This window comes from Callospermophilus lateralis, chromosome 5 (assembly GCF_048772815.1).
Source record: "Callospermophilus lateralis isolate mCalLat2 chromosome 5, mCalLat2.hap1, whole genome shotgun sequence".
In the NCBI taxonomy this organism is placed as follows: Eukaryota; Metazoa; Chordata; class Mammalia; order Rodentia; family Sciuridae; genus Callospermophilus; species Callospermophilus lateralis.
The window spans coordinates 5,630,357-5,653,146 of NC_135309.1; the positions used below are offsets into that span (position 1 = coordinate 5,630,357).

Here is a 22,790-nt window from a genome sequence, read left to right on the forward strand (position 1 = left end):
TCCTCATTTTCTGCCTGAACCCTACGGGAAGCTGGAGCATTTGAGGTGAGGCTTGCTGAGCCTGGTGGTTTCAGAAGTTTCCCCAGAGCTTGGGGAGGCTGATGCACCTGGCCGGTCCTCAGGTCCCTCTCTGATATTTCCTCAGGGGAACTGCATGAACCCGCAATTGCCATAAACCCCTCTGCACACACGTGTGGCCCATTGGATAGAAGAACGGGCTGAGCCTGAGGGCGCCCCCAGTTCCTCCCATGCCTGGCACTGTGCATCAGGGGGGAGCAAATGGCCAGATGGGGACCTTCTACGTCCTGATTGGCTGTGGCCCCTAACAGTGCACAGTGTGCAAGGAGAAATGGTGAGTGGGTTTCTGATTGAGAAGCTCATCTCAGAGATGTGCTCTTTCAGGTTGGTTTGCTGAAGAAAGAAGCTGAGCTGGGGTTTGGCTCAGCGGTAGAGCCCTTGCCTGGAAAGCTCCACGCCCTGGGTTCCATCCCCCATAATGGGAAAAAAATCCCAAGACTGCCTCAAAGGTGTGGAAGGAAAGAGAATGAAGAGCTTCCTCTTGGAGAGTTTATGGACTATGACAGACACACCAAAGACAGGTGCACATAGGAGCATGCATATCCAACCCAAGTTACTTAAGTAAAAGAAGCAGTAAATTTTTCAATGCGAAATTATATTAAAGGATTAGGTATAAAATTGCTTAGAAGGTAACTCGTGAAAAGCAATTAAAAAAAAAAAAAGAACTGAGATTTGACAGGCAGAACTAAGAAAATGGAATCTCTGACGTGAATTTTATTGAAAACAAAACAAAACAATGGAAAGGGCGTGGTCCTCAGCCTCCAGTGAGGTTGAGGAGCCGGCAGCCGCTGCCTGGGTGAGGGGGCCTGTGCCCTTCTCTGAAAACAAGATCTCACTCTCCATCATCTGTCATTGCATTCATAATTTCTGTCAATTTTGAGTTCTTTAATCTTCAATGCTACAAAGTAAAATTATTTTTAAAATTCAAACAAAATAATTTAGTTTTAATTTAATTTTTTTTTTTTTAAATTTTAAGATTAACTAGAAAAACTCAACCATATAACTACCTCCTCGCTCCAGGAACTGAAAAGGGCACTTTTTGGACTTGTGGCTTGCGAATGGCCCTTTCTGAGACAGACAGTACTTTCTGAGACAGACAGTACTTCGGGGAAGCTTTCCCGCTGTGTGACCAGCCCGCAGCCCCCGGGCCTCAGGACCAGCGAGTGGCCCGCAGGACCTGCGAGTGGCCTGGCCCCCAACCCTGGCCCACAGCCGAGCAAGTGCGTTCCTAACGCCGGGCCTCCTGCCTCAGGGGGCGCCCCACTCTCTGCGGGCTCAGCGGGGCGCTCTGTCTGGCAAACCCGTGTTTGCAGCCGGTTCTTGGCCTCTCCACTGTCACCGTGGTGGGCACCTGGCGGGGAGCACTCACCAGTTTAGTGAGCAGCATTGCTGGCTGTGTTTCGCTTGGCTCCGTGAGGAGGAAGAGCTTCCCCAAGGTCAGGGAGCGCTGGCTGCAGCTCCACCGCTGTCACCTGCTGGGGGCTCCCTGAGCCAAGCGCCCAGATGTAAAGGGCTGTGGGAAATCTACCCTTTCTCCAGGAGAGAACATGGAAGAGTGTTGACCAGTCCACAAGAAATACAGAGAAACCCACCGTGTGCAGGAAAAGGTGGCCGATTATTTAATAGGATAACCTTGGCAGGGATGGTAGAAGGTGTTTGCAGGGCAAACTGCTGGGTCGCAGAGAGCCACGAGGACTGGGCCAGTGGCTCCAAGGGACCTCTCCATGCAGGGAATAGAGGATCCACTTTATTCTAGAGTGAGGATTCCAGGAGAAAACACTTGTCCTTCCCAGAAGGTAAAGGAGCCCTGCACTCCTTAGGGGCCCTCCTCCACAGAGAGGCAAGTGTGGGCAGCAGGACAGGTGCTCCTGCCCCTCTGCTTGGGTTTATTTTGATTATTTATTTATTTATTTTGGAGAGAAATAGGTGATGTTTATTTCCCGTTTTTTAAAAGTGACGTTTTGGGTTAAATTTGAACTTATGTGACCAAAGGCACTACTGTAAGGTAACTCCCAGCAGGGGTCATGAGTCTGCTCCTCTCCCATGCTTCCCTAAGCTCTGGGTGTCACCCACATTTTTCAACTCTTAGATTAACCTATCAAAAAAGCAAACGACTTTATGCTCCAATTTGTATAGCCTCAGTCATCAGTGGGAACATTCCTAGCACCTACAAGTCACTGGGTTGTGAATCACTTATAGTCTAGCGAGCTGTTCCAAGTCATCTCTGATTTCTGTTATTATAGGTTTTACTTGCCAACGTTTTGAAAAAAAAAAATTACAAAGTAGTCTTCTACCATTGTCATTTTTCAGACTTCGTTAGAAGCAGAGATTCTTTAAAAAATATATCCAGATTTATTCATATTTTATTTCACCATTTTTAAGAACTGAAATTTGACTTGTGAAATCTATTCAAGTCCAAGATGAGGAGGAAAATAGAAAAGTCTTCATACTTTCTTCAGTAGTTGAACATTTTAAAATGTTTAAATATGTAATTTGGTTTGTTTTGGCATAAGGAATACAGCAGGGATCTACAACCCCCTCCTCCGCCCCAAATGTCACGTCACTCATGCCACTTATGTTTTAATTCCTGTATTTTCAAGGTATGCTTAGATATATGTTAGTACAATTTCTCCTTGTAGACTTTTTTTTTCCTAAAAAAAGGCTTATTTTCATGTTCTCTGTTTGCATGACACATCAGCTTTATTTAACACACACAGAAACTTTTATGTTTACACACATCCATATGTGTGTGTGTGTGTGTGTGTATTTATAGTGTATATATTTAAAAAAAAATCTGTGCATAAGTGGACGGAGGTGTTCAAGGATGAGCTGCATTGGTATTTCCTAAACCCTACCAGGTGTTTGGAGTGATCTTTTGTGCCTCTGAGGTTTTGACAGGAGCTCAGGAACTTGTGGCTCTGGAAGAAGCAGAGGTTGGAGCTTGGCAGGTGTGTGCCTTTCCTCTCTGGAATGACAGAGCACAGCGGTGGATACGGATGAAGATTTCAGGCATGTTCCCTGGGGCAGACCAGCTTTGCTTCTCCACATGTGACATTTACTTAACCCACAGGTGTCTCAGTTTCCTTTTCTACAATTTGGAGACAGTAATCATAGCAGAGCCTCCACACCACTGTTTAGGGCTTAGGTGAGTAAAAAAAACCTGCTCTGTGCTCCTCTAAGCCTGGCGAGGAGTCCATACTCCAGCATCAGCAGGTGCCACTACTGGTGTTGACACCTCTCCTCAGGTATAGTAGAGATGGACAGGACCAACGGCAGCACTCAGGGCCACTTCATCCTCCTGGGTTTCTCTGACCGCCCCCACCTGGAGAGGGTCCTCTTTGTGGTCATCCTGGTAGCCTACCTGCTGACCCTGGTGGGCAATAGCACCATCATCCTGGTGTCTCGGCTGGACTCCCGGCTCCACACGCCCATGTACTTCTTTCTCACCCACCTGTCCTTCCTGGACCTCAGCTTCACCACCAGCTCCATCCCCCAGCTGCTCCACAACCTGAGTGGCCGCGACAAGACCATCAGCTATGTGGGCTGCGTGGTCCAGCTCTTCCTGTTCCTGGGCCTGGGTGGAGTGGAGTGTCTGCTGCTGGCCATCATGGCCTATGACAGGTTTGTGGCCGTCTGCAAGCCCCTGCACTACACGGTGATCATGAGTTCCAGGCTCTGCCTGGGCTTGGTATCAGTGGCCTGGGGCTGTGGAATGGCCAACTCCTTGGTCATGTCTCCAGTGACCCTACGATTACCCCGCTGCGGGCACAACAAGGTGGACCACTTCCTGTGTGAGATGCCAGCCCTGATCCGCATGGCCTGCGTCAACACAGTGGCCATAGAAGGCACTGTCTTTGTCTTGGCCGTGGGCATCGTGCTGTCTCCCCTGGTCTTCATCTTGGTGTCCTATGGCCACATCGTCAGGGCTGTGTTCAGAATCCAGTCGTCCTCAGGAAGACACAGAATCTTCAACACCTGTGGCTCCCACCTCACTGTGGTCTCCCTGTTCTACGGGAACATCATATACATGTACATGCAGCCAGGAAGCAGGTCCTCCCAGGACCAGGGCAAGTTCCTCACCCTCTTCTACAACATCGTCACCCCCCTCCTGAACCCCCTGATCTACACCCTCAGAAACAAGGAGGTGAAGGGGGCACTGAGAAGGCTGCTGCTGGGGAACAGAAAGGGGGGCAAGGAGTGAGGCCCTGAACTGCCCAGCATCCAGCCTCAGGGTCAGCTACAGTGGGGCCACTGCTGGCCTCTGAGCTGTGGAGCAAAACTGGTCTCAGCCTGCAGCTCTCAGCATCCTAGCAGGGCTGGCCTTCTGAAACCTGTTTATGAGCGAACAGCACAGGGCCTGTCACCCACACCCAGGTGTGCAGACCTCACCCCACCAGCTCCTATCAGGGCCTCACTGGAAGCAGCCCCTCTCTGAGTTCTGCTTCTGTAGTTTGTTGTTAGTTCACATTGTGCTCTCACATATGCATTGTATCTAGAATCCCCCAGCTCTATCCGGGCTCTTGGTGTGAACTACTGTCTTTTCCTGGATGGCATCAAAGGCTGAGTTCAGTGTGGTTTGGTGTTTTCTCTCCCATATTGCACCACAGGCTTACATGGTATTTCTGCCCTTTGTTGGACAAATAGATGAGTATGGTGGGTACACAAGTTTAAGAGGATGACTATAAGATGGGCCCACTGGCTGATACCCCCTCCCCATGCTTTCTTTGCCAAAAAGCAATTTCCCTGCAGCCCTGCCTGGCCTAAGTGGACAGGGATATGTCAAATTCATCAGCAAACTACCTGTTTTCTGCACGGAAATGCAGGTAGGAATTAGCGTTAATGAGAGGAACCCAAGAGAGTTTGAAGGGAGTGACTTTGTGACCCTTTTCCCAGGCCAGATTCTGAAAGATAAGCACAATTCCTCCTAACCATAAAACCTGTAAGAATGTATAGTTAAGAATCCAGGCTGGGCACAGTGACTGGGAGGCTGAGGCAGGAGGATCACAAGTTCAAAGCCTCAGCAAAAGCGAGGCTGTAAACAACTAGTGAGACCCTGTCTCTAAATAAAATACAAAAGAGAGTTGGAGATGTGGCTCAGGGTCTAGTGCCCCTGAGTTCAATCCCAGGTACAAAAAAAAAAAAAAAAAAAAGTATCCAATTAGAACTGGTCAGCATGGGCCAAGGTGACATAGGGTTACCATGATAGTGGGGACTTGAAAGTCTTATGTCACCCTGTTTTCAATCTAAAGTCAAGAGGTGGACCTGGACTGGTCTTTCTGGAAACCACTCTGGGACCCCAATAAAACTGGAGTGCAGGAATGGTACACTGTCCCTCTCTTCTCTAAGTGGCCTGAGTCTCTCACTTGAGAGTGTCCCCTTCCCTGTTTTCCTATCCCTTCAGTAAACTCATGCCTGTTACTCTGACTGACATGCCTGAAACCTTTCTGATGTGATCACAGAGTCAGGGTTTGATAGTTTGGAGTCTTTCCCGTGCCTCAGTTTCCCTGAAGGCCTCACACCTGTAACATCTTCTTCCCCAAACTTGGTCATTGTCCCTGATGTCTGGATTCATGTCTGGATTCATGTCTGGATTAACACTCTGGATTCATGAAGATTTTCACATGTGACATTGATTTTGAACCATTTGACTCTTGAAGCATGATGATTCTGCAGTTGTGTTTTAATTTTGCTTGTGAGAAGCACCTGATGTTTGCCAGGTTCCCACCTGGTGCTCAGTTCATCTCACCTCTGTGCTTGTGAGAGTCCAGTGTGACTGGCACCCTTCCCACTGTACCCACTTGGTGCTTGAGATGTGGAGGTTGCATCAGGAGATTTGTTCAGGAGAAGAGAACCAGGATTTACCCAGGGCCTCTCTGACTCCAATCCCTGAGGTTCCTACTGCACAGAAACTTTCAAAGTGTGAAACTTCTACACTTTGGAGACTCCCCTGGGATCCTCCACTTGCTGTGCACACAGATCCCCTGAGAGTTGGGAGGCACACTCTGATTCAGGGGTTCTGGGAGGGCTGAGGGTCTGCACTTCCCCCATCCCCCAGGTGACACTCACTACTGGGACTCAGGTCACTTTTTGAGGACCTAGGGGCAGGTCACCTTTGCCCTGAGGGCAGACACCTCTAGGGAAGAGCCAGGACAACAACACAGACCAGGGAAAGGAGGTGGGAGGTGGCCCAGGCTCCTCTGCCACCACAGTACTTCCCAGCCCTGTGCCTCCCAGACCTCCTTGGCCTGTGCAGTCCCCACCTCACCTCTCATTTCCTCCTCTCCACACCACAAGTCACAAGGTACCAGCCCTGGGGTGGGGTTAAGTGGAACCAAACCAGAGCTCCCAGGGGAGGCTTCCTGGGCTTCAGGGGAACCTGGGTGTGAATAGGCAAGTCCCCTGTATAAAGGATTAAGGGTGTGGCCGGGCTGAGGGTGAACAGGCAACTGGGCTCCCTGTGAGACCCTCCCCAGAATGAAACCCAGGAATCCTGCTGGGCTAGCCCTGGGAGGGGTTCCTGGGAATGGGGCAGAGCTCCCTGGACCCCTGGGACCCTCCTCCTTTTGGAAGAAGCTCACTAGTGTTCTGAGTGGACTCCATGCTCCCTGTCCCCAGGCAGCTTGGAAGGTGCCAAACTCCGAGCCTCTGGAAAAATATCTCAGAGAGAACAAAGTGTTGCCAATTTTGACCCCAAGGCTGGGTCCTTTCTCACTCAGAACTGTAGAAGCAGCAACAGTGTAACATTGACCAGTACCTTTTGAAATAGCTCTGAGGCTTATTTTTAAAAAGGACTGTTTTCCTTTTCCTCTTCTCGCTTTACCCCTCCCTAACTGGGGGTGGGAACAAGATTATCTTTGAGTTATCTGTGCCTCACAGAAGCCAGATGTCTGCCAGAGGATCTAGGAAGTGGTTATCTCCCAAATTAACAAGTAAATCCTAACACACCCCTAGGGCACCTGGAGATCGCCTTTCAGGGCACTCCTAGAATGCAGCCTTTGAATAGCTCCTTTAAAGTCCCCCTGTTGTTCCTGCTGATGGGCAGAATCACCGCCTCTGGGTCTGAAGTCCCCTGTATTTCTCCTTTGCCAGCAAAGCAATAAAATTTATTTTCCCTTTTCTCAAAACCATGTCCTCCTTATTGAATTGGCATAGGAATTAGAACTGAGCTTTTGGTTGCAACAGAATTAAATGCCAATTGAGAAGTCAAGGAGAATTTGATTCTTGGCTAAGAACAGGTGGAGTAAAAGCTGGACTCCTAAGTGAACTTCTCACCCTTCAGATGGGGCAGCAATTAAGGTAGGGTAAAAGGAATGAGAGGGAGGGCTGGCTGCGCTGCGAAGAGGAAAGGCATTCCAGTGTGTTATTGTGATGAAGTCAGAGTTGTCTGGTGGTCACTCTGTCAGCATATTAACTCCAGGTTCACCAGCCCCTGAAGAAGGGCTCTGGCCTTGAGCAACCTGTCCTCTGTACAGGATTAGGGCCGGTGGAAATTCAGTGAGACCTCCTGGGCTGGCCAGGACCAGGCAGGTAACAAACGTGGTTTGCTTAACTCTGTTTCAGAGCAGGGACCTTCAGGGAAACTGGGGCCCTGGGAACTCGCTTCAAACCCTGATTTTTGCCATCAAGTCAGAAAGATTTCAGATAGAGTGCTCAGAGTATCGGGCAAGATTTAATAGGAGGGATGGAAAGGGAAAAGGGACAGTCTCCAGGGAGAGAGGGTCCTCCCAGAGAGGACAGGACAGCATGCCCCTCCTGCCCTCTAGTTTTATTGGGGTCCCAGGGAAGTTTCCAGAATTCTGCTCAAGGCCACCTTCTGACTTTGGACCGACAACACAGGAAGTGCACGGACCTCCTCCAAGAGATGGGGTGGTGCTCACTGAGGACGGAGTCGCTGAATTTGCCCCCACTTCCTGCCTCCTCTGTTGGTTCCTTGCACTTTGAAGAGCGCTCAGCAAGCTCCCCTTTTGTCCTGGGCACACTGAAGAGAACCTGTAATAAAGAAAGCTCCTGGATTCTAGTAGGGACAGAGGGTGTCAAGATGCGAGGACAGGCAGGTAGCAGTGAAGCCAGAATCAGACAGGCAGTCAGGATAGACAGGTAAATGGAGCCAGGTCGCATCGCGGACGCCTATTGGAGTGAGTCTGGGAAGTTGGAGACTGTCCCCTGAGGGACTGAAAGGCCTTCAGAGCCCTTCCTCCACCCTATCAAGACAACCTGCTGAGGTAACCTGTCCCAGGGATTGCCCCTCCCTACAGGGGGTTGTGAAAGTTGTTAATTAATGTTTCCTGGGCTGCTCCATCTGGCCCTTCCCCACCCATCTGCTTCTCACCTTGTGGTCATCCACTGAGCATCTCCTGAGCATAATCAGGCACATAGGAAGGAGAGGGAAGAGAGGGAAGAGAGCAGGAGAACTCAGGAAGCCTAGGCAGGACACCCTCGCTTCCTGGGATACCAGGATACCAGCTATAGCCCCCTACTCCCTCCTGCAGAAGTCTATGTACCCCCTTTTAAATAAACCCTGTTTATATGCCTGCCTTGGTGTGCTTCTCTAATGCCATACTTCAATATGGGAGGGAGCAGAACTCACCACCCTTAACCTGTGGTATCAGCAGCATGGCTGGGCACAGACGATGTACCTACTAGATGCTAGAACCTAGAAACCTGTGCATATAGTCAGTTGATCCCAGGTTAGGACTAATGAATGATTGGGCCATCTAAGTTGTTCCCATCAGGCTTATAAAACCAAGAATAATTGGGGTCTGCTGAAAAGAGGTCTGACTTGAACCAGCTGAAAGATGATCACAATCTCACTTACTTTTTGGACCTGAGTCAGTTGCTAGATGAGGAGATTATGGCAGAAGTGAGGACAGGCCTCATGTTGTCCACAGTTTTACTGCAGAGCTGGACCTGACTCTTTTCAAGGAGGACTTTTGTGGACATGGACAAACATGTTGGAGAAAAGAGCACATATTGAGTGGAATAATACATGCAAACACTGATAAATAGTTATTGGCTTCTCAGGGACATTGAGTGGAAAAGAGTTTGATTTCACATAGTGGTAACAGAAAGACACAAGGTTATGACCTTATACTTAAATTCCATCACTCCAGACTCAGAAACGCTCTTATGGACACCCTGACCCATAGAAAAGGCGATTGTGGCCAAAAGCTATGCAACACAGCCACCTGGAGGAAGTAGCGAAGATAGCGCTTCATCCCACCGTCTGCAGGTGTGACTTGGAAGTAGCTGCGGTGTCCCCACTTGCCTTCTCACTTTTCCAGTGCAGATCAGACCTAGAAGTTGCAGTGTGTCATCAGCAACAGAGTGGCGGTGATCACTGCTGGAGAAGTGAGCACTTCTCGTTAGCTTTCTTCATTCTCCTGCAAGCCCACAGTCCTCAGGTAGTGTAAATAGGGCTGATCATAGGTGTACCAATGAAGCTCAGCTTTGATGTGAAGCACAGGTGTTACAGCTCCATTGCAGGTGACATGGACGTTTGCTTGGCCAAACTTTAGTTAGGCTTATGACTCATCCTTATGAAATGCACTTATAGCAAAGAACCCTTGCTACATCAGCTTAGGTAGAAATTCCAGGGCTGATCCCTGATTAGGGTCCTGGTCCCTCACCTTCCCACAGGTAGCCACTGACCATCCTGGGCAGGCTTCAGCAATTGTCCCATTAGGTCAACTTAGCCAGAGGTCCCTTAGGCTGGTGCTTGGATTTAGCCACCTTCCCTACAGATCCCGCACCACTCCATCCCCACTTGCTGCACTCAGAGCTGAGCCCAGTCCCTCTCAGGCCTGAGCCCTAAGGCCCAGCACAGTGGTCCTTATCTATTGTTTTCCTACTTCACATTAATTACTATCACTGAATGATTCTTCTCAGCAAAAACATCACAATAATGTAAAACTGTCAGAGCCTTCTCCCAGAGACCATGGAGAAAACATGCCAGCTGGAATAATGAGCAGCTGGAAGGGGGAGAAACGCAGTGTTTCTTAAAGTGGCCCTTTATTATTTATTAACATTTTTAAACTTCATGGAGGAATAGTTTACTGACAACCTTTAACAATGATCTTTGGGGAAAGGAAGATATCAGTATGGGTAGATTCACTAGTAAAGGGATATCAACAGAAACGCCTGTTTTCCCTGAAAGCAACGTACAGCAGCAAATGCACTGACACAGATATCGGACAGTCCAGGAGCCGGGGCGATCTTACATATGCTCCTGGGGATTTCAGATGACACACCCGGGAGGACCATCCTAAATCAGAGGCCATACGCAGGACGGCCAGCAGGGGGCACTCTGCTCACTGTGGAGTGTAGAAAACCATCCTACCGAATCAAGGACAGGGTTCTAAACTCAGGAAACTGGATGAAGCCTTCTGGACCCCAGCACAGCACAGAGCGCAAGAAGAGACTGCAGAGGTATGAGAGAGAGAGGCCTCGGGAGGTGCTGGGAAGAAAACCCTCCAGCTCCAGGGTCCTCTAGGCCGTCTGGGAATTAAACTGGCATACAGAGATTAAAAGAGAGGGCTGGGATATAGCTCAGTTGGTAGAGGGCTTCCCTCAAATGCACAAGGCCCTGGTTTTCAATCCCCAGCACCACCAAAAAGAGACAGATTAAGGGAGAAAAGCTATTCAGTGACTTGCATGTGCGTGGGAGTCGCCCTCGAGACCTAGAGAAGGGCCAGGTAACTGAGATGGCAGAGCCTCTTGAGCTACGGAAAGGGCATGGGCGTCTGGCATGGTGGAGGGAAGGGAGCAATCCAGGGAATGAGGGTGGCCTTGCTGTGCAGATAGGTCTGTGAGTGTCAGTGTTGTGGGGTGCAGCCCTCTTCCTGGAAGACACCTTCACTGATACAATTTCCTCCCCAAATGAGGTTCTTCAGAGCCACTCCTGTGCCTGCAGTTGCTCAAAAGAACAACCTTTATATATGCTAGAGATTAATGCTTTATGGTAGGTGCATGTGGTGAAGAACAATGTCCACTTTGGGACAGCGGGCATATTGGGGGGCCTACTTTGGTCTTCTAGAGTCATAATTTAGGGTGGCATGCGATGAGCCCCAACATCTGGTTGATTCTTCTTTCTTTCCAAGGCACCCACTTGGGAAGGGTCTGCCAACACTGTAGGCTTCTGAAGGCCTTCTCTAGCACAGCTGATTGTCCCCAATTCCATTCCCCTTGTGCAGTCCTGACACAACCACTGTCCCTCACTCCAGCACGCAGAGGGCACTCATCTGTGTTTCTAGTTACACCCTGGTCAACCCTAGTCTGGAGGTTTACTAAGTCTACTGTGTTAACTTGATGCTGAGACCAAAATACCTGGCAAGAACTGCTTAGAGGCGCAAAAAGTCAATCTTGGCTCATGGTTCCAGAGACTTAGTCCATGGTCATCCAATGCCACTGCTCTGGGTGGGTCTTAGGTGGGGCAGAGCATCACCTTGGTGGAAGGGCATGGAGGAGGAACCAGCTCAGGGTGTGAGATGAGCTTCTGTCTGTTATAGCAATCACTTCCTATCTGCAAAAGAGAGTGCTCAACACACCGTCACCTTTGCTTGTGGGCTATGTTAGGTTTTGTCTGCTGCTTGGGTTTCTTTTGGGGTGGGGGCTTTTGCTCAGTTTTTGCTGTAGTATTATTTATTCACATTTTACAGCATATATTTATAACATATAACATATTTATAACATATAAACTTTTCTCTTCTCTACTTCCTGCAGCCAAGGTGTTAATGGACAGGTCCCCAGACTTCACCCCAATTCTTCTCTCCTGCTGGGCCTTCTTTTAAAAGGGCAGCTATAACTGTGCCCACTCTGCATGATGACCCACAGTGCTCTTTGTCTTCTGACTCGGATTTAGTTCCAGGGTCATCCCTAAAGTGGACTTTGTTCTTCACCACATGCACCTCCCATAAAGCATTAATCTCTAGCATATATAAAAAACTCAAAAAACTTAACACCAAAACCCACAAATAACTCAGTCAATAAATGGTCTAACGAACTGAACAGACACTTCACAGAAGAAGAAACACAGTCGATCAACAAATATATGAAAAATTGTTCAGCATCTCTAGCAATTAGAGAAATGCAAATTAAAACTACATTAAAATTTCATCTCACTCCTATCAGGATGGCAAATATCAAGAATACAGGCAACAATAAATGATGGTGAGATGTGGGGGAAAAGGTGCACTCATATATTGCTGGGTGGGACTGCAAATTGGTGCAACCACTATGGAAAGCAGTATGGAGATTCCTCAGAAAACTGGGAATGGAACCACCATTGACCCAGCTATCCCACTTCTCCATTTATACCCAAAGGATTTAAAATCAGCAATTACAGTAATGCAGCCACATCGATATTTATAGCAGCTCAATTCATAATAGGTAAACAATGGAACCAACCTAGGTGCCCTTCAATAGATGAAATGGATAACGAAAATTTGGTATATATATATTCAATGGAATATTACTTAACTTTAAAGAAGAATGAAATATGGCACTTGCCAGTAAATGGGTGGAGCTGGAGTATATCATGCTAAGCAAAATAAGCCAATCCCAAAAAACTGAAGGCCAAATATTTTCTCTAATATGTGGATGCTGATTCACAATAAGGCACTAGGGAAGAATAGTGTTACCTTAGATTAGCTAGAGGGAAGTGAAGGGAGGGGAGGGGAGAGATGTAGTGATAGGAAAGATAGTAGAATGAAACAGACATTATTACTGTATGTATATATGTGACTGCAGGACCAATGTGATTCTGCAACATGTACACTCAGAAAAATGAGAAATTATATCCCATCTATGTATGATACATTGAAGTGCATTAATGCATCCTACTGTCAGGTATAACCAATTAAAACAAACAAAAAAATTAAAAAAATTGTTTCTCTGCCATTATAAAATTCCAGTGGTTTTGATTGCTTTCATTTTCATTGTTTTTATTTTGGAGAATGCATGAAGAAATGTGGACATAGGTAGCTACAGTGTGCTGTGGAAGCCCTCCACTTCTCCTTGGGAGTTTTCGTCGGAGGTCTCTTCACTATGTGACCCAGGCATGGCCATGGTGCAGAGTCACCAGCAGAGGAGTGCTGTCCTGAGGTCCTGAGTTGGAGACTGGTTCACCCCTCAGTGTGACAGCTCTACGGACAGCCAAGCTGAGAGCCCCAGAGAGCAGACTGGAGATGGCTGACTAAGGCCTTCAGGTAGGACAGCCCAGACAGCAGTATTCTTAAATTTTCAAAATCAAAGGGGAATCCACACTTGACACATACCATGTAGCTGTCTGTGAAAAGGTCTTGCTGCTCCTCACAACTTTGAAGGAGGCTCCCTGGCATGTGAGAGCAGGGAAGCAAGGGCCAGCAATGTGTGAGGCACTTTGTGCTCATAAAACTGGCCCCAAACAGCAACAGCAAACAGCAAAGCCAAGCAAGGGAAAGGAAAGATGCACACAGAGGGTGGGAAGGAGAACTGGCTTCAGGAAGCCAATTTCAAATCGTATTAGGGAGGATATATGCTGAAATAAAAATATGCTGTGCAGAGATATTCAGTTATCAAAGTAAAATATATTCCTGCTAATTAAAAATATGGTAAGAAATTCAACAGAAGGGCTCCATGATCAGAGTGAGAAAATAGTCCAACAAGCAATTTATAATCAGAAAGAAATGAAAATAAGAGGAAAAAAACCAGAAAATTGATACAGAAGATGGAACACTAAATAATAACAATACTCTTAAAAGTTGGGGGCTGGGATTGTGGTTCAGCAGCAGAGCGCTCGCCTAGCACGCGTGGGACCTGGGTTCGATCCTCAGCACCACATAAAAATAAAGCATTGTGTTGGGTCCATCTACACCTAAAAAAATAAATATTAAAAAAAGTAGAAAATAGAGGAAAGGAATCACTAATGGGATCAGTTAACAGCGTTTACATCTGAAAGTCAGATATTACCACATTAAAGGGCTTTCTGAGATCATGGTAAGGTGGTAAAGATGGTTTACTATTCATAATATGCAAGGAAAGCAATTTCTCCATAAGCTTCTGCAGAGGCTAAAAGGAAGAAGTTCAATGGCTTTCAGTTTCTCACCAACAAATTGAAACTGAAAATTTCAAAGTAGAATATTGTCGCTAACCCAAATGTCATTCACAAAAGGCTAAAATAAATATTTTTAAGGTCATAAAAGTTTAACTTCTCTAGGAAACTTTTTAAAAGACTCTGTGTTTCTGGAAAAAATAGAAAATACGAGGGAAGAAGATGTGAGTTAAGGGGCTGCAGGTCCAACAAGCAGCCGGGGCAGGTCTGGGAGCTGAGGTGGGGCTGTGCCTGTGGCGTGGAGGAGGTCCACCAGGGCCGAGCAGGCCGAGCTGACCCCAGCAGACACAGATGTCATACAACCTGATGGGTGACTTTTCTGAGGTGTAGATAAGTTAGGCAATAGTTATCCTGTAGATTTCACACTCTCAAGGTATAATTGTAGTAAAATATGTTTGTGCATGATCATTAACTTGAAATGTCTTCTCTCTGCTCTAAAGAGTAGGAAATAATTTATTCCTAATCCACATTTGTGTGGCCTTATATGTTTTATTCTGGTGATTTATAAGCACTGAATCCTCTATTGGGAATATCCAACTCTCCATTTTTGTATATTCTGCTGATTTCCTGTCTGTAGCAGTATTTCTTTTCTTTTTGATACAATCTTAGTTTTTCCATGTGACGTATTTACTATTCTTCTTGCTGTAATATTAGAGAAACAAGAATAAATTTCAGTGTTTCTAAGTTGTGTTCTAGAATTCTGCTCTGGGGTCTACCAAGGGGAAGAAGAGGGAGCCATTGTAGACACTAAGACTAAATGACTAAATGCTCCCGTCACATTCAGTGTGGGAAATTCAGTGCTCAAAGCATGGACAGTTGATGTTTGGGGACCTACACAAAGGAACTGCAGCAAGATCCCTGTTTTGGAGAGAATGTGCTCAGCAAGTTTAGAGCACAAACTTGCCTCCCATCTCCTGGGACAGAACTGGGAGCCCTGGGAGTCATTAAGCCCTCTGCTTCTTTCTAGTTGCTGTCAGGCAATTAGCATGATTTCTGTTTCTTGTGTTCTCTGTGTCTCCTGGTGCAGCCTGTCTGTTGAACTGAACAGGAAAAGACAGCCAAGGGTCTTCTGTTTGCTTGGAAGCATAGGAATTGCAAGGTGATTTGTTAGTTTTTGTTGCATGCAGTACTGGGCACTGAACCCAGGGTTGGTCCACCACTGAGCCACATCCCCAGCCCTTTTTATTGTGAGTCAAGGTCTTGCTAAGTTGCTGAAGCTGGCCTGGAACTTGTGATCCTCCTGTCACTCAGCCTTGTAGCTGGGATTATAGGCAGGACTACAGTGCCTGGCCAAATTGAAGATTTTGATTGATTTTTCTGCCTGGTTTTATTTGAGAAATGTATTTGATGATTCCATTTTCATGAAATTGATGCAATCCCACTGGCAAATCTCTTTATTTACTTATTTATTTTTTTGTTGCCACAAACTCGTATTAATGAATTAGGAATATACTTACATAAATAAGTTTTTAAGTAACATTTCCTAGTGAACTTCTGAATCTCTGTGTTAATTAAACTACAGATGTGGGCTGACTTTGCTGTTTCATTTCGGGAAGAAATTAGCCTCAAGGATTCATGCTGCTCCCCAGAGAACATGCCTGCTGATGCCCACGTGAGTCCATGGGAAGACTCAGGGGAGCCTTCCTCTGCCCTGGGCATGGTAAGAAAGTGGAGATGAGGAAGCATTGTTCTCACATCTTTACCCACAGGTGTGGGTTGCAAAGCTTGTGGCAATAAATTAACACTGGAGGCTGGGTGTGGTGGCACATGCCTATAAAACTAGCAGCTGGGGAGGCTGAGACAGGAGGATTAGAGTTCAAAGCCAGCCTCAGCAACAGCAAAGCTCGAAGCACCTCAGTGAGACCCTGTCTCTAAATAAAATACAAAATAGGGCTGGGAGTGTGGCTCTGTGATCCAGTGCCCCTGAGTTCAATTCCAGGTATTAAAAAAAATTATGAAAATTATGGATTACTCCACATTTTTGGTTTAAAGAAGCTGATTAGGACAAGGAAAAAAAAATACAACTCTGGTTTTCTTGTTTTCTGTCACAGGCCAGAGGGAAAACGTGGTTGTACAAAACTGAAGTGTGACTGATTCCCTGTAATTTCTCCTCCATCCCTCCCTTGAGCCCAGGGATCCCATGGGGAATGTGAATGCCCTGGAGTACCAAGCCCTGTTACTCTGGGTCCTCTTCCCGCTGTCTCTGGGGATCTCTCTGGGGAGACTACCTGTCTGATGTCAGCTTCACAAAACCCTTGTCCTCAGGGCCACTGAGGCCCGCTGGAGTCCAGTAGGCAAGGGGAAGCTCCAGGGTCCCTTCCTCTTTCTCTCCTAGTGTCTCTGCTACCTTGTGGCACAGGAGAGTCATTCCCACCAGCTCGGGCTGGGCCTATTCTGGAGAAAGAGCGAGAAAACAAATGGGCATTGGAAATCACAGGGCAGAGGGCTTTGCTGGAGTCAGACCACCCCTCTTCCTCCTTCCACAACCAGCCAACCTCAGCTGCCTTGGTAACATGACATGCCGCCAGGAATGGTGAGCAGGGTATGTACCTAACCTTTCTGCTGATTCTTCACTCCTTCTGTGCATTGGCATGCTGACTACCAACCTCCTTGAACCATCCAGAGTGTGCAGGTAATGCCAAAGAAGGAGAGGCATGGCCTCTGTTCTTAGAGAATTTAATAGAGTGATGCCCGTGCACACCTGCAGAGTGTGTGCCACACACAGACCTACTCAAAGTCTCACAGCAGGGAAACCATGCACAGCCAACTGTCTGGAATTCATTTCTGCTAGTTAATCAAAGAACATAGGCTATAGAAAATACACTTTGAGCTACTCTTCAAATAAAATAATAGGCAAGGATATGCATAGTGATATAAAAGAGAATGGACAAAATTCGTTCATATCAATGGCCCAGAGGGTAAAGAAGATACTGAACTGCAGTAAGTTAATGAAGGGCAGTGCCCAGCAGAGAACACTTTCATCTGAATTTGAAGTAAACTGGTGTGTAGAGATAGGATGGGAAAGAAGAAACCCAACCCAGACAGGTAACAGAAAACACTCTGTCATCAGCCTCAGCCTAACACAGGCTGTGGTAGGAAATCTAGATGTGAGGAAGACCAAGGGTGAGGTATGAGAACTGAATGTTGGAGTGATGTGAACACACCGCCAGCATTGGCATTGATGTGGTGGGCACCAGGCGCCAGGATCCCACGGAGTCACTGTGCTCTTAGAGCAGGGTGAGGAACAGTGCTGTTTCCTGAGAGGAGTAAATGGCCCTCACAGCCAGGTCCTGAGGGGGTGGGCAGAGCTCCTGCCACTCACCTTCTCTGTGCTGGTCACACCTATTGGCACTATCTACTGCACATCTGCTACGTGGGTGCCTGATTCCAGTGCAGGAGGGAGAACCAGACATCCTCTTGTGCTCACCGACCTCCACAGAATAAAACCTCAGGGCAGAATGAGAGATAGTGTGCAGCAGGGGAAATCAATGCCTAGGTGTAGGGACAGAGGGTGTGTAGGAAGAAGGGAGGCCCAGGGGACAGGTGGAGACCAAGGCTGCCAAAGCAGGGTCAGTGCAAGCAATCTGAGCAGTCCTAGGAGCTGCACAGAGGAGGTGAATCTGAAGGACATTGTGAAGAGTGTGCCCAGGGCTGACGGGCCAGGCAGGCTTGCACACTACAAATGGCCACATGCAGGCCACAGAGTTTGGAAAATTCTCAGACCTGGAGAGTAGAAGTTGGGACAGAAGACACATAGGCCATTGATGAGGGAATGGTTTGGAAGCAAACCCGTGCACACGGCTGGGTTCTTAGAAAGCAGGCAAAGGCAGCTGGGGATTCATCAGGAGGTGAGCAAAGAGAAACATTTGAACGTTGTAGGGGGAGAGTAGTAATTCAGCAGAGGACTGAAGGTCACGAATAATGGTAGGGAAATGGAAGAAGTGGGGGAACTAGAGGAGGAGGGAAGAGCAGAGGGGACACTCAGCATAAATCCAGGCTGTGGTCCAGGTAATGCAAGGGCAGGCACAGTCAGCTGAGGTGTGCACCGTGGATACGCAGGGAAGTGGGAAACTCCCCAGGGTGAAGCACCAGCTCCTCATGACCACCCACTGGGGTTATGATCTTAGTGCAGTGAAAAGATCTGTGTCTTGCTTAGTACTGTGGCATGAGGTCTAAAATTTTGGTTTATATAAGCCTTTAAATTTCAAATATTTGAAAATGGTATCATTAATTTAAGAAGCAATCATAGCACCTTAAGTTCTATGAGATTTCAAGGTGGTGTTTTATGGACTGAAGTTGACCTCCTCCTACCTGGACAGTAGATGGAGTCTTAGGAAGCAGTGGTTTTAGCAAATGATACAAAGAGTGGGAAAACGAAAGTGAAGTTTGTTCCACAATCAAGGAACCTGCAGCAATGGAAGGAAAAGAGGCACAAGAGGGTCAGGTCCCCTCTGCCAAGGGCACACTTCTTCATTCTAATAGGAGGTGGAAAAGGGACAGGCTTATCTCATTAACATCTGTCTGAGACCTGCTTATAAACATTTAGTGATCACCAAACCCCAAAAATCTGGCTAAAATATACCTCTCTCTGGTTCCATAGGGAAGTCAGTAACCATTTCATTAATTAGTTAAAATGCAAAGTTCTCAAGCTGAACACAAGTACTAGAGAACTAGGATGAAATGACCGTAACCTCTGTCTTCCAAAACTGTCTCGGTATCCCATCATAAGCCTGGATTAGACACCAAATCCTCAGACTCAGCCTCTTACAGGGTGACTGAAATCACAGACCCTGGAGGAATCAGACAGGCAGGAAAACTCACATTAGTCTTGGTGATGAAGGGCCATAATGTGGAAAAGCCAAAATGTGGAGCTGAATCCCTCCCTCTCTTTATTTCTTTATTCCTTCCTCCTTCCTTCCTCCTCCCTCTCTCCCTCCCTTTCTCCTTCCTTTTTTCTCCCTCCCTCCCTTCCTTCCTTCTCTCCTCCTTCCTTCCTTCCTTCCTCTCTTCCTCCCTTTCTTCCTTTATTCCTCTCTCCTCCCTCCTCCCTCCCTTCTTTCCTCCTCCCTCCCTCCCTCCCTTTCTCCTTCCTTTCTTTTCTCCTTCCTTCCTTCCTTCCTTCTTCTTTTCCTTTCTTTGAGAAGTCTGGCAGGAGCCAACCTCTCCTAAAGATTGGTGATGACGAAAGTTGCCACGGCGTCCACCCAGCCTCAGGCGCATTCAGAAGGCTCATTCACAGAGAGAGGAGGGACTCCGACCCTGGTGCCATGTCTCCACTTTCCTCCTGGGCTGAGGAAGAGGACAGAGGAGCTCTGCTTGTTCATGGGGAGCCTGATTCAGGGGGTTCAGATCTAGAGGAAAAATAGGGAATTTTCTGCCCTAAAAATTATTTCTGTAAATCTTAAAAATGTTTTCACCTTCAAAAAATTTGATCCATTTTTAGCAAAATGTTCACAATATAGTGTTTAAAAATATATTCTCTCTTTAAGAATAGGTTTATTTTTAATTCCCACAAACTTTCTGTTTATTTTTTAAATGATATTTAGGTTTTATGTTTTGTTTTGAGTATATTCTTTTTTACCCTCGATGTATAAACACTATTGATTTCTATAGTGTTTACCCAGTAAGCGATGCACACGGACAGACACGTTTTCACCAGAAGTTCCAGATGTTCTTAATATGTGACAGGGGTGCAGAGGGGCTGGGAATTACTTTTTCTTTTCTTTTCTTTTTTTTTTGTTTGTTTCAAATTCCATTTTCCTCAGGTGTAGTAGAGATGGATAGGATCAACGGCAGTACCCAGGGCCACTTCATCCTCCTGGGTTTCTCTGACTGCCCCCACCTGGAGAGGGTCCTCTTTGTGGTCATCCTGGTAGCCTACCTGCTGACCCTGGTGGGCAACAGCACCATCATCCTGGTGTGTCGGCTGGATACCCAGCTCCACACGCCCATGTACTTCTTCCTCACCCACCTGTCCTTCCTGGACCTCAGCTTCACCACCAGCTCCATCCCCCAGCTGCTCCACAACCTGAGTGGCCGCAACAAGACCATCAGCTATGTGGGCTGCGTGGTCCAGCTCTTCCTGTTCCTGGACCTGGGTGGAGTGGAGTGTCTGCTGCTGGCTGTCATGGCCTATGACAGGTTTGTGTCCGTCTGCAAGCCCCTGCACTACATGACTATTATGCATCCACAACTCTGCCTGGGCTTGGTGTCGGTGGCCTGGGGCTGTGGGATGGCCAATTCTTTGACCATGTCACCAATGACATTGTGGCTACCTCGATGTGGGCACAACAAGATGGACCACTTCCTGTGTGAGATACCTGCGCTGATCCGGTTGGCCTGCATCAGCACTGCTGCTGTGGAGGGCATCGCCTTCATCTTGGCCGTGGGCATCGTCCTGTCTCTCCTGGTCTTCATCTTGGTGTCCTATGGCCACATCGTCAGGGCTGTGTTCAGAATCCAGTCGTCCTCAGGAAGACACAGAATCTTCAACACCTGTGGCTCCCACCTCACCGTGGTCTCCCTGTTCTACGGGAACATCATCTACATGTACATGCAGCCAGGAAGCAGGTCCTCCCAGGACCAGGGCAAGTTCCTCACCCTCTTCTACAACATCGTCACCCCCCTCCTGAACCCCCTGATCTACACTCTCAGAAACAAGGAGGTGAAGGGGGCACTGAGAAGGCTGCTGCTGGGAAATATAAGTTTAGGAAAGAATTTATAACCAAAGGTAAATTTGGGAACTCCCGCTTATGCCTTAAAAAGCTGGGGGTGTTGAACCACAATTTAGCATCACAAGCTTGTCTCCCACATTTAGTTTGCCTGGTGTGCGAGTCATGCAGGAGTACAGCAGGGCTGACACCCAGAAGCAGGACTTCTCAAGGGAAGGTCTGCTGACCACTGCTGATGCAGATATGGAGAATGGCTGTGCCATTCTCACAGCTAGGTGTTTGGAGGAAGCTGTGTTTTCCACGCCTAGAGGGGAAAGGGAGGAGGGAAACAGCTCTTCCTTGAATGGGCTGTGGGATGTAGAACCATCGAGTACAGTGCACTGAGGGTCTCATCCTAATTGCCCACCCTTGCAAACCTTGGTAAGATGCTGTCAACATGCAATGGAGTTTTGTTACCCTGTCACTGTCTTTCATCAAGGGAGCAACCACAGCTCCTTTGCTTGGTGCATGTGTCTGTTAGAGCTCATCACCTGCCATCCACAGTTACAAGGTCACCCTCTGTTCCAGGCACTTGGCTGAACATCTTTCAGGGCTGGGTCTGAACATCCAATCACACTCCTGCTCTGGGAGGGACAGTGACAATGGATCCAGAGGAGAAAATGACCACGCAGCCTACATGCTGTCAATAGAATAAAACACCGCCTTGGAGACAGCTGGAGGAGGGAGGCCTCAGGCAGAGTGTCCAGGGACAGTTCTGAAGCCACGTTCTGGCTGCATCTGCATGATGAACAGGAAGACCCAGGAGGTGACTCCGGTACCAGGGCCAAGTTTGCATTTCCTTAGGCTGGAGTGAGCCTGTCATGCCCCCAGACAGGAAAGCAGCAGTGACACCTGAGAGGGAGCAGAGTGCAGGGCTGAGCACCCGTAGCAGAGTGGAAGAGCAGGACTTGGAACACAACACAGGGTGTTTTGGAGGAAGTTCAGTAATGTGCACCTGGTCTTACCAGGCGTGCCATCTGCTGGGAGGGCATCCCGGCTGCAGGTGAGCAAGCTGATGTCAGTCAGAGGCAGCAGGATGGCTTGTGCCGAGGCATCAGTGCCAGGAAGCTCTGGGAGCCTCCCTGTGCTTTAGAGGTCCGGCCACAGGGACTGGAGTGGAACTTGTGGAGGGAGTGAAAACAGAGCAGGAGCAAACCCTGTGTTTTTAGCCTCACAATTAGACCATTTCTGGACAGTTCCCAGATGGGAACAGCTGGAGGCGAAGCAGACATGAATGTGAGGTAGGTTGTTCTCTTAGGACAGATTATATCTGAGATAAGTTATAAACGGCTGCCCGAGGAAGCAGAAGAGATGGCTAGACACGGCAGGAGCCCTGTTAAGAAGGGCAGGCTGGAGGGAAAGCAGGAAGTCCCCAGCATATACTCGTGACTGAAAGGCATCATATTGTACCTTTCTATCTGGGCAGAAATAGGTAAGAGAAGTGAATTAAAATGAAGACTAAAGAAAGACAAAATAAGGGACTGGGACTAAGCCCTAAGATGAATGCACATTTATAATCCAGGCAGATGGACCAGGGAAGGCAGCATGGTCACTCATCTGGGGACTCTGCCAGGCCTCCCGCCCTGTGCCAGCGTGTTCCCCCATCATGCCCTTGGTTCAGCATGGCCACGTGAGCAGCTTTCCACAGCAGCACGTGGCAGACGCCATGTGGTGTCAGGTCTGGACCAGCTCCTTGAGGCTGGCGGCTACTGACTTTGTTCTCTTGGGATCCAAAGAAGCTCAGGCCAGACTGCTGAATGACGAAAGGCCAAGGAGAGGAGGGTGCTCCACACCTGCCACTCCAGCCTGCGGCCTGGAGAGGTCCTCTCATCTGAAGCCAACGCTGAGAGCATGCATGCTAGCAAGTCTTCTTAACAGGCTGCATACTGAATACAGACAAATACAAGTGTAAAAAA

The 22,790-nt window shown here is 47.8% G+C and overlaps 2 protein-coding genes across 2 annotated transcripts; both read left to right on the forward strand.

Annotated features, from left to right (window-relative positions):
* Positions 1-3,334: 3,334 nt before the first annotated feature.
* On the forward strand, positions 3,335-4,279 carry LOC143398905 (olfactory receptor 2W3-like). Its single transcript, XM_076855619.2, has one exon. It carries the CDS (start codon positions 3,335-3,337, stop codon positions 4,277-4,279), a length of 945 nt encoding a protein of 314 aa, XP_076711734.1.
* Positions 4,280-19,940: 15,661 nt separating this feature from the next.
* Positions 19,941-20,888, forward strand: LOC143400190 (olfactory receptor 2W3-like). Its single transcript, XM_076857506.1, has one exon. It carries the CDS (start codon positions 19,941-19,943, stop codon positions 20,886-20,888), a length of 948 nt encoding a protein of 315 aa, XP_076713621.1.
* Positions 20,889-22,790: the final 1,902 nt, after the last annotated feature.

Excerpts from the sequence above, each read along its gene's own strand:
- LOC143398905 (XM_076855619.2), top strand. The coding sequence starts at position 3,335 with ATGGACAGGACCAACGGCAGCACTCAGGGCCACTTCATCCTCCTGGGT.
- LOC143400190 (XM_076857506.1), top strand. The coding sequence starts at position 19,941 with ATGGATAGGATCAACGGCAGTACCCAGGGCCACTTCATCCTCCTGGGT.